The sequence below is a fragment of the Onychomys torridus genome, chromosome 11 (genome assembly GCF_903995425.1).
Source record: "Onychomys torridus chromosome 11, mOncTor1.1, whole genome shotgun sequence".
NCBI classification, from domain to species: Eukaryota; Metazoa; Chordata; class Mammalia; order Rodentia; family Cricetidae; genus Onychomys; species Onychomys torridus.
In genome coordinates, this window is record NC_050453.1 from 44,425,905 (window position 1) to 44,438,001 (window position 12,097).

A 12,097-nucleotide genomic window follows, 5' to 3' on the forward strand; every position below is an offset into this window, starting at 1 on the left:
TTGAGTGGATGATTGCTAATTGCTGATTAGAAGTCAATGCTGGAAAAAATAAACCTGCAAGTGATTATTGTTTGAACTTAAGGGTTTGAGTGCAATTAACAGGAAAGGTGTTATGGTGTGCCGACTTACAGACACCACAGAGGAATGGGAGTGCTCTTTGCAGATGAGAAAGACCAAGACAACAGCAAACGGTGCCATAGCGTGTGCGCGTGCGCGCGTGTCTGTGCTTGAAAACCATAAAGACAATCCCTTGGGTTGAAAGTTGGTGACGAGCCAAATATGGAAGAAGCTAAGCCAGGCACTGGAGCACATACCTGGAAAGCCAACACTTGGGAAGTGGATTGCCATGAGTTGGTTGTCACCATGAGCTGCAATGTGAGACCTCGTCTTGGGAAACAAACAAACTAACTAACTACAAAACAAACACCATGAAAAGAGACATGTACCTGGGTATGATATCTCATGCCTTTGATTCCAGTATTCAGAGGTGGAGGCAGGTAGATCTCTATGAGAGACAAACCTGATCTATTTAGAAAGTTTCATGCCAGCCAAATCTTGTATAGTAAGATCCTACACACACACACACACACACACACACTCATGCTGCACACACTGGAGAAAGGAGGGAAGAAAGAAGTTAATAGTCATTAAACATCTGAAAGTAAGCAAGTTGTTCCAATAAAGCAGCATAGAAAAGCACATAGGTGAGTGAGCAGATGGAGACTCTAAGTTAGGCGCAGAGAGGAGTAAGGATATTAGTGGGTGGTAAATAATGGCATGATACCTTATGTTATCATGGTGGGTCAGCAGTGGGCTCAGTGCACGATTAAGTCAGATGTTAGGCTCTGAGGTTTAGTAGGTAAGCTAGACTATAGGTAAGTCAAGGAGCATGATGGAAATCAATGTCTTTGAAGTGGTACAGCAAGTAATGGTGATGAGGTCAAGAGGTAGGGGCACAGGAATATGATGGGAAGAGGTATTACTAGGAAGGAGAGTGCCAAGGGTCAGAAAGGTCAGCAAAGGTGTGAAATGTGTGGCCTGTGGAGTTATGGAAATTACCAAGATGCCAAAAATTAGGGAGAAAAGGAAGCCATATATAGTGTGTCAGCGATTTGCCCAGTGGAGTATAATCTGTTCCTGTGGGAGCTTCTATCGTGTTTACTTGTTAACTTGTTTGTTTGGTTTTTTTTTTTTTTTTTTTTTTTTTGCTTGTTTTGTTTGTTTTCGGTATTTTGCTTTATCTTGCTGGAGTAGCCCTGGCTGGCTTGAAGCTCACAGAGATCCACCCACCTCTGTCTTTGGAGTGCTGGAATTAAAGGAATGCACCAGCATGCTGGATTGACTTCCATTTTCTTTCTCTTCTCTCCTCTCTTCCTTCTTTCCTTCCTTTTCTCCCTCCATCTCTCTTTCTTTTGAACTTCCTTTTCATATTTTGTACCTCCTTTATAACACACATCTTAACCTTTGTCCTTTTTTAAAAAAATTAAATTATATATATATATATATATATATATATATATATATATATATATAGTGTGTGTGTGTGTGTGTGTGTGTGTGTGTGTGTGTAGACCAGAGAGCAACTCATGAGAGTCAGTTCTCTCTTTTTACCACATGGATTTCAGGGATTGAACTCGGGTCATCAGGGTTGAGGGCAAGCACCTTTGCACACTGAGCTACCTCACCTGCCCAGCCTGCCTTTTATATATTGTATTTACTTCTAGATTGGTCAATGAAAACGCCTGTTGGTGTCTCCTATAGCACAAGGCACATATGTTAACAGTTCTTCAGCAACTGAGATAATAAATAGTGACTCTTGGAAGAGTCCATGGGACCAAGGGCAGAGCCATTTTTTTAAGGGACAGACTATATTTTTTTCTTCTTGATTGTGGAAGATAGAATCCAGGGCCTCCTAAATGTTAGGCAATTGCGCCACCACTAAAGCTACATTTCACTCCTATTGAAGATGAAAGAACACAAAATAATGGTTTAAAGATCATCATTCAGGGAAAGCAATGCCATGCAAAAATATAAAGAAACAATCAAAGTTTATTTTCAGAAGTTTTCAATTCTTAAATAGTATAAAAATAAACAAGCATTTGTTCTAAGTCTTTTTTCTTTTTTTACATAAGTTAATTTAAATACACATTTCTCTCAGGCATTGTAACAATCACACACTTAACCTGAATTTCCAGGTTCATTCAGCAGGTTCATGTTCACAACAATCAGGTTGGCTTGTTTAAAAAAAAAATCAATGACATTAAAAATTTGTATATATTTTTTCTAAAGTCGATTATTTTTCCATCTTAAACCTTTGAAGCATATAATCTTTAAAATATTTTGTAATTTATTAGTAATAAAATGAATTTCTCCTTTCTATTAGTAAGACACATTTTCAGTTATTTACATAAATATTATCTGTAATCAGTTCTTGGTTCATGAATACTAATGTCTATAGTGCTTTGAAGAGAATTTCCTAATAAGGTAATCTAACTAATTAATAAAGCATCTACAGGGCCTTCAAACGTCAAAAATGTCAGTCTTTGTAACATGTTTACATGAGACAATGTTCTCTGTAATCTGCTAAGTGGGTAAATTCCAACTTTAAACTTCTCAATATACCAGACTAGTCTTCTTAAAATTTATCCACAAACATTAATCTCATCATTTTGTTTGATTGTTTACACAGGAATTCAGAGAGGTAATCACACAAAAAAAAGTACATTGATTGTGACATAATGTAAAAACAAACACTTGTAGGCTTAAACATAGTTTATAACAATAATGTCTAAAAGACATTTTATCCTTAATAAATTAAGTAAAATACAGTACCTCAGCTGATAATGAGATGTAGAATTATCATCATTATTGTTTTATATTTATTACTATTGCCCAGAACTACTCACTAACTGACTTGGTTTCTAAGTAAGAAAGCCATTCTTCACAACAAGAATGTTTAACTTTCTTGTCACGAACCCCCTACATTTCCGTATAAGGTACTCTCATATCTTGGTAGGGTCCTTCAGTATAATTAATTATAAGTAAAAATTTCTGCCTTTTGCCTATAATAAATTTATTCCTCCAAAAGGGAGGTACCTAGTAATCCTGAGCTGAGGTTTTCCTGAATGTAAAACTTCAAGTAGAGAAAATAGTAATAGAGGATAAAGAGAGAATAGACCTGATATTAAAAACCTGGAAAACAGCAAAGAAAAACCAAAAACCTGGAAAACAGCAAAGAACAACTGATCAGCAGTTTCTCATAGTAAAATGGTGACAAGAAAAATAAATAAGAGGAGTAGCGTGCTGGCATCCAGGCTGAACTCAGTGTAGGGGACCTGCTGCATTTCAGGTAGCATGCACCAGAATAGATTTCAACGCTTTGAAGAAGCTCACAAAGCCATTGATACTTTTTGCATTGTGAGATGGACTATTAACATCATGCTCTACAAGAGAAAAACTGCCTAAGTCCAGCTTGGTAAGTCATTAACCTCACAGCAAAAACCTGTTTAGTACCAGGCCAGCATCATACAAGGATCAGAAAGTCTCCTTTAGAAGTATAACCTCAAACATGATCTTTAATTCAGAATCCTTCTCTGTCCTTGGTTATTTTATTTGTAAATCTTTTGTTGCTAAAGATTTTGCTTGATTACAATATAAACAAACTCTTCAAAGAACATACTCTTAAGATGGGACTGCAGGGGCTCCACCACCTTCCTAAGTTAGCATCTTGCCTTACAAAGAAGGTCTTGCCATCCCAGTAAGTAACATTTCACTACCACTGAGAAAAGAAAATCCTTGACATAGTATTTTAACCATCAACCACAATGCAATTTCTACTAGTTTTAGAGATTTTTGTTTATAATAACTGTTTTATTGGTGTGGGTCCAAGTTCAATAGCTTAAGAAAGTAAGAGCCTTCAAAAGCAATTCAAACTCTGAATTTAGACATTTCAAATTATTCAAGACTTTTTTAAAAAATGAACTTGTTGGCAGTATCTACCTTAAATGTTCACTGAAAACTGAAGTTATACCTTTTGTTTTCTGAGATTAAAAATATGCAAGATTTCTTTAAATTTCCACATTAGCTGCTCCCAATGTAGCATAGAAGATAGAGTCATAATCAACAGTGTAGACACTTGTAGCATTTTCCACCTTCTAACAGCATTTAAGTATTCAAACATCTTTCCTTTGTTCTTATTAAGATATACTATGAGCTGAAATTCAAGTAAAAAGATATCAAAATTCATTTCCCCCTGGTTTATGTGAAGGACTGAAAGCTGTTTTTGTCTTTCACTTGAGGGTAACACATAATCAAAGTCCGAACACAGGAATCTTCACAAATGTAACATTGTTCATTGCCTTCTGTTATAGAAGATGTTAAGTGAAAAGGGCACTCCATATAAATATTAAATAATTAAATTAAATTGTTCATATAAATAAATAAAATATGACCAAGAGACTTCTACAGCTCAGTTGAACGCCCTTTGATTAGCACTGTAGGGTTGAGGTCATCTAATCTGGAATGGGAGTCACTTGCATTGATGGTGGCTGCTTTGGCAGGCTGTGGATCTTGCACACTGAAGGAGGTGAAAGGACAGCCCTTCACATTGTTACAGATGAGCGACTGAATGGAAGCAGTGTTGATGACCTTAAAACCCACTTCTCCTCCAAAAGTGCTTGGCTTCCAGTACTCAGGAGAACAGATGGGATTACCCATAAGTCCTTTCAAGGAGAATGGTGCTCCAAGTTCTACCATGGTCTCCCCAAAGATAGCATCCGGACGAGGCTTTTCCACCAGCAGGGCAGGATACAGCTCCATGGCGTTGATGTCACTGTAGAGGGCTTCCAACTCTGCGGCCATTTCCTTCTCTCCTGGAAGGTAAAGAAGACAGAGCTACAGGCAATGTTGAACTAGGAAAAGGAGGAAACAGTTCTGGCTGTCGAGCATAGGCTTTTCCACTGCTCACTAGCCTACTCCCATCCCCACCATGCCTTCTCAATAAACTGAACCCTTAAAAAGGAGAAGAGAAGGAGGAGGAGGAGGAGGAGGCTCATCCCTTACCAAATGCTTTCTCACTTTCTCTTTTCCCATTGAATCCTGATCCTTTTAGAAGTTTCAGAAACCGTCTCTCACCTGTGAGTTCTTCAAATGATGTGTAGGGCTTCAGGGAGAAGCGTTTGCGGTACTCATTCAGGGATTGGTACCTCATCTCTCTGCTCTGGTCAATGGAGGCCTTGGCCACTGCTTTTACTGCAACTGGAACATTCCTACCCCCAGCAACCTGAGGAAAACGAAGAAGAAAATGCACTTCTTAGGCATATTCCTGTTGTCCTACGTCCTGACCTCAACACGTCTATTCTGTAATGAACTTGCCTTTTTTTTTTTTTTTTTTTGCCGGAGCTGAGGATCGAACCCAGGGCCTTGCGCTTGCTAGGCAAGCGCTCTACCACTGAGCTTAATTCCCAACCCCGAACTTGCCTTTTACAGTTACAAAAAATAAGCTGATAGACAAGCCTGAATATTTCCTGCTGTCATCTATCAGATGATGGCAAGCTTTTAAGGGTATTAGTTTTAAGAGAATGTGTTGTTATTTGCTTGATAATTGTAGACTAAAACCGTAGCCTTTCAAAAAACTTCCCAGGCTTCCTGTTTCAAGAACCAGTAGACCATCCAGTTATTCTTTTAGTAAAAGGAAAAATGATCTCTATGACAGAAATCCAAAAGCTACGGACCAGCTTGTTATTGCTTTTCAGGAATGATGCTTACCCGGCCGGCGATCTGTCTGGTGAATGACTCAACAAACTGGGTGAGTCCGTGTTCCACGAGGATGGAGTTGTTGTAGAGGAACTGTTTGAAGTTGTACTCTTGCTCTTCGATCTGGAAGGTGTCAGGCAGCAGAGGGTGCCAGTGATAGAGTGTGTTGAATTCAGCTGCAATGCGGTTCTGGTACTGAAACTGTTGGTTAAAAAGCAGCTCCGGGTCGAACTTGAGTTTGAAGTGGTAGCCGCTCAGGTGCTGCACGTAGTCTTCGATCACAATCTTGATTGTTTCTCCTGTTGCACAACACAGAGAGTTTATTTTTCCTTGCTCTCCAGTGGGAGGTACGTTACCAGGCATGCGCTCATTCTCACTATTCACAAGAATGAGTCAAAACACAGCAAAGGTAACATGTGAGGTTTCCTTTGGCTTGGGGAGATGGCCGTGCTGATTTTCTCTTGCTCACCTATCAGTATGAGCCTGCTTGTCTGGAATAATCTCTCATCGTCCCACTCAGGATGCTCCCGCTTCAGCACATCACACACTCTGTTGTGCTCCCGAAGCCAGATTGTAGCATACATCATCAGACCAGGTACCAGACCAAAGACCTCCTGCCCCACAGCAAACCGAAGGTGCTCAGGGGTGTGAGGGGGGTAGATCATTTCTACCTCAGTGTCTTTGACTGTGGGAGGATACACCTCTCCATCAATGACCTAAATCACAACAGTAATAATAGTACAGAGTTAATACTGACAAACACGGCTAGCAGTTTTAAAATATAAGTGCAAATGAAATGATAATTCCTAAAATATAAGGGAAATACCTGATATTTCAATTTTCCATCCTTGAAAAGGCGCAGTTTATGTTGTCTGTCTAGAGTTTCACCATAAATGTGATTTAAGTCCACCTAGAAAATTATGGAGAAATTTCAATTTAGTGATGTCTTATGAACATCTGTTAGTAAATTTTGATGTCTTAGTTGTCTATAAATTTAACAAGTGATTTTTTTAGATTTATTTTATTTTTATATGTATGAGTGTTTGCCTATATGTGTGTATATACATCATGTACATGCCCGGTGCCCAAAAAGATCAGAAGGGGACATTAAATTCCCTAGAACCGACTGGAGTTAAAGATGGTTGTGAACTATCATGTGCGGGTTGGGGAACTAAAGCTGGGTCCTCTGCAAGAGCAACAAATGTTCTTAAACACTGAGTTATCCCAAGCCCAACAAATGACTTTTTCATAGCCACAAAATACTAAAATAATTTTCTTCCTGAGCTACATGTCTGTCTCTTTTTTATTAATTAGTTTATTTATCTTACATCCCAATTGCAGCCTTCTCCCCCCTCCCCCTCCTCCTCCCTCCCCCCTTCCCCTCTGTCCCCTCAGTCCACCCCTGTGTGTCTCTTTATGTTGAATAATATAAGTATCTTATATGAAATATGGCACATGCCTCATTATAACCATGATATTTTTATATTATTTATTATTTAAAACAGTGTCATCAAGAGTACAGTTTTTTCCCTTTTTTTTTTGGTGTGCTGGGCCTCTACCTTAATGGCAGAGCTCAGTGCCTAGTAATCACAAAGTTCTAAGTTTACTTTCCAGTGTTACCAATAATTAATTTATTAAATTTTGGAAGATGTAGCATTTTTTTTTTTGTAGACTACAATTTAAACTCAAAATGTAAGGAAAGTTTACATTAAAGTATCTCTGTGTATGTCTATCTATTTTTACCAAACCAGTGAATGAAAACAGAACACTCTATCTATTATGGCTGTATTATGGCATTACACTTGTATAAAAAATGGGTGTGATTTGTTTGGCATGGCAAGATGTCAGCATTTCCTAAGGATTTGCTTTAATTCTGAGTTAAGCCTCTCTTACCCCATGGCCCAGTCCTCGGGTGAATCCAGGTCCTCGTTTCTGATCTGTCTTGAAAAACTGATGAGTGAAATGCTGGGCAAAGAATGCAAACATCATATTCGTGCCTTGGGGGTCAGGGATGAAGTTTCTTCTTAGGAGAACCTTTTCCAGAACTTCTTTTGAATCAGGAAGCTCCTTATTTCCTAAAACATGAAAACTCTAAAGTAAAAACCCATTCATATATTTGTTCAAGCAAACAGACTGGTGTAATTCACGAGAGCATTCATTCACTTATGAACAGAATCTCAAGGAGGATCCTAACACCAGTGCAGCGGTTTTGCTTTGAGGCACAGTCTCATGCTTGTACCCTAGGCTGGACTTAACCTCACTCTCGATTCCAGGTTGGCCTTGGCCTTACTGGTGAAGCTTTGCTTGAAGTCTATCTAGTACTGAGATTACAGGCAATGAACTACCTTGCCAAGACTACAAATGAAGTTCTAAGATATTGGGGAAACAACTTACTGAATAGCTTTATCAATTCCAACTAACGTCAATTCTATTTAACACAATATACTCATGTTAAGACATCATATCACAACGAGGATTTACTTTCGTGGAATAGACACTTTAAAAATCCTCTGTGGATAACCATACTAAGGACAAAAGCATTACAGTTTTAAATAAGTGACGACTAAGGTCATCTTTTCTAACTCCACGCCCGATGCTACTGCATTTGCTCCGTTCCATTTTCTTCCCACTCACCTTTCACACCCATGGGAGTTGGACAGTCATCAGCTACAGGAGGAAGGACTCTGGTGTAGTAGGAGAGGTTGGAGAAGGCCTCCCAGTTTTTGTAACCATAGTGCACATTGTAAGTTGGTGGACTGTCAATCAAATGTGATCTGGCTGGAATTTTAAAGAAAAAAAAATGTATTGGCCCTCATATGAAGAAACAAGTGAATGTTAATTATCGGTGTACAACATGGAAAGCACAGAGATTGGATCTGACTGAGACAAAGATACCCTCGTTTACAATGATTACACTTTAAAGGGCAACTAGAAATGCATCTTCAGTGCAGCTAAAGCTTTACACAGGACATCATGCTCCACTAGTCTTGATTTTTTTCAGGTACCACCCACTCCCTGATCCATAGCTGATGACCGATACAGTTGGGCATGGCTGTCACTTAGAACTATAGAAAGTTACTGCTTTCTTTTCTGACCCAAACCTGAATCAACCATTTGTTTTAAAGGGTACTGCATGTTCAGAACAATTCTGTGAGCCATAGGTATTCAATAAGCAAGTGAAGCCCATTTCCTCCACAGGAATGAAGGTTGGAGGTCATAAGTAGGATCCTGACTATAGGATCACAGGTCAGTTTGGGGGCATTTTGGAGGGTGGGGGAGAGAATTGAAACCGTGTATTCAAGCCATTTTGAAAAGGTTGGGAATATTTTTGAGACTGGGTTTCTAGTGCATATTTTTGTTGGAGGATGCGTGAAACCAGGGAAGTTTGTACTTACACGTCAACACATATCTCATGATGAAATTTCGCAGGAAAGGAATGTTATTCACAATGTTCCAGACTCCCTTGAAGTGGGTCAGGATGTAGTGTACTGTGTTTGGGGTGGGCTTCAGCAGCAACTTGATTCTTGTCAGAAACTCAGCTGGAGAAAGAGCAAGCAGGAGGGAGAAATTAGTGGGTACCCCCCACAAGACAAAGATACAGAGTGATGGTTACTGGATGTGGCCCCATTCTAAGGGAAGAAACCCCAGGGCAGACTTACGAATAGTGCAGTTTTCCCCATAGAATCCTGTCCGGGTACAATCACATTTATACTGGTCAAATCCTGTACTCATACATTCGCCTCGGTTCTGACACGGGTTCGAACAGCAAGGATTTGCTACATTAAAAAAAATAATAATAAGACAGCCTGTAAGTAACTCCTGGTCATCCTCATCTGAAGGATTTAATTGTGTTCCCATGGGTCAATTTACAATGGCAAGTTAGAAATACACAGGTAGTCCCAGAAATAAAGACTGTTTTAAGTGAGTCTGTCTCATCAAATGGCTGTAATGTAGAAATAGCAATTTCCTTTTCTAAGCAACAAAAGCAGAAGACCTAACTTCATAGCTGACATTACTATCATTTCCACAGTAACTTCTTAGACGAATTAGAATTCAGATTGGAATTGTTAAGTAGCACTTTTAAGATTAAAATGGAGCAATCTAGTACGTTAGTCAAAATTTAAAGAAAACCAAAGTAAAACAGTTTACTTTTAACATCTTGAAAAATCTTTTAAAAAATGTATTCTGGACTTTCCTGGGGGCGCAGAAAAGCACTGGCAGGTATTTAAAGCAATCATTCCTATTCGGTCGCCCCACACATATACCTCACATGTATTGATCATATCTTGTCTTACCATAATGACAACCTGCAAACTATTATAGCTATTGCTCTTTCTCCCTCCCACCCCCTCTCTTCTTCTCCTCCTTCTCCTTCTTCTTCTTCTTCTTTTTTTTTTTTTTCAAACGAGAGTGACTCTCTGCTCGGCTGAGAAATTGGCCCATAGCCTGAGAGCCAGTGGCAAAAGCCGGCCATCCTTGCAGTTCCTCCGGACCCAAGTGGTCCAGGCTCTTGACTAGCACAGCGCAGCCCCGGCACTAGAAAAAGGGGTCTGAGCTGGAGATCTGGCGGGCGCCTCTGGACGCCGGGCCACTCACCTGCATGGCTGAGCGCCAGGGCAGCGCAGAGCAGCACAGCTCGGAGGAGCATCGCGGAGGTTGCGGCGGCGGCAGCGGCAGAGCTGGCGGGACGCAGCGTTGAGTTCCTTCGTGGGCAGGTTCTGGCACTCCAGAAGCTCTCTGCTCGCAGTGTGACAACTGGCTGCTAACGGGGAGAACCTTGCTTTTTATGCCTGAAAAGCAGCCCCCACGTGACGTTGTTGATGACCGGTTCTTTCCGCCCAGTCTTCCCCCTACCCCCAACAGCCTTTCTCCACTCTCCGCTTCGGCGAGTTGCGCAAGGCCCGTGGGGGCAGGGCTCTTACCCACGCAAACGGAGACGAGGGAAGCCGGGAAGCTGCCCTCGGCTGCCCCAGGTGGTGCCAAGAGAACTGCGCCGCCCTCTGCATCCCTCCCCGAGGGGTTCCTATGCCTGTGCCCACGCTGGCTCTCTTTGGGGTCCCTGGCTTCCTCCCAGTCCCCCATCCAGAGCCCCAGGTGGGGAACCGAGGAGCGCGCGGCTGCCACAGCTTTCCCCTCCCGGGATCCCAGGTCCCCGCGCAGGGAATCCCCGCGTCGCTCCCCCCGGCTAGGGCGCAGTCTGATGTGCGTGCTGTTCCGAGCGCACACTCAGCTACCGTTTTTAATGTATTCTATTTTTAACGAAGTGAGAGGGCTGCTGTCAAGGTCCAGGTCTGTCCTGTTGGGGAGTAGGGCGAGGTCTCTCCCAGAACTGCCCCCTAGGCTCTGCGCCCCTAGCACCGGCGATTCCCGGGGACAGAGTCTGAGCTTCACTTCATCGGAATGCTAAGTGCCCACGGGATTGCTTTAAGGTATTTTTCCCCCTCCCTGCTGTTAAATAGCTTTTATCATTTTGGTCAACAACTCTTTTCACAGGATATGTCACTAAAAAAGAATTTGTTTTTTAAAGATGTATTTTTTTTTTTTCTTTTTCTGTCCACGTTTCCAAGAAGGTGTGTTATGGCAATGGATCAAAAGATAATCCTTATTTTTCGGTACCTAGCCTTCTTCTGGCCAGCCTTAAAAACCCAATTCATTCTGAAACATCGTTGGACAGGAAATTATTGCCTAGAAAGGTGATTTTGACAGTCCCGAATGCCACTCTGCTGCTTGGCGGAGTGTGTGAGGATGGAGGAGTGGGAAATAAGCAAAAGAAGAAAGTTAGGAAACTACAATATTCAGTGTTATGTCCTTAGCATGAATGGAGGAGAAGGTGACACACGATCTGAAATCAAATTATAGTCTCAGGAAAATTAAGCCAGGAAAACGGTTTGAGGCAGGCTGGGCAAGCTCCTGGCTCCGAATAAAACAAACAGAAAATGTAAGGAGGGAAAAAATTTAAAAAACGGGGAAAAAAAACGACCAGAAACAAGACTTAGAAAACTACACCACACACCTCAATCTGTCTTGAGAAATTAAAAATCCTCATGGAATTTTTTTTAACTGTTTGCTTTGAGTGTGTGCTAATTTGGTTCTACATGAGACATAGTGACTAAAATTGCGTCTCATCCAGCACCTTTGTTCTAGTCATGTTTAATCATTCTGTGTATGGCACTCCCAATCTTTTGCACTGATTCCTGTGTGAAATTTCAACTGAATGCACAGATGATTTTCGTTTTTGGTAGTTCCTTTAAGGAGTTCTTGGTTTCTGTTTTAAGTGAGTGGATTGCACGTGCTCACGCTGTAAGTTTCCTGGAACTACTGATTCTGACTCTTAACTCCGGAC

General features: G+C 41.0%; 1 protein-coding gene across 1 annotated transcript; it reads right to left on the reverse strand.

Annotated features, from left to right (window-relative positions):
- Window positions 1-2,103: 2,103 nt before the first annotated feature.
- Ptgs2 (prostaglandin-endoperoxide synthase 2) lies at window positions 2,104-10,514 on the reverse strand. The gene is made up of 10 exons (XM_036202310.1): window positions 10,351-10,514; window positions 9,414-9,530; window positions 9,150-9,293; window positions 8,389-8,532; window positions 7,648-7,829; window positions 6,581-6,664; window positions 6,224-6,470; window positions 5,767-6,053; window positions 5,134-5,281; window positions 2,104-4,871 (listed from the first exon to the last, which is right to left on the reverse strand). Exons 1-10 carry the CDS (start codon window positions 10,400-10,402, stop codon window positions 4,462-4,464), a joined length of 1,815 nt encoding a protein of 604 aa, XP_036058203.1. The 5' UTR covers window positions 10,403-10,514; the 3' UTR covers window positions 2,104-4,461.
- Window positions 10,515-12,097: the final 1,583 nt, after the last annotated feature.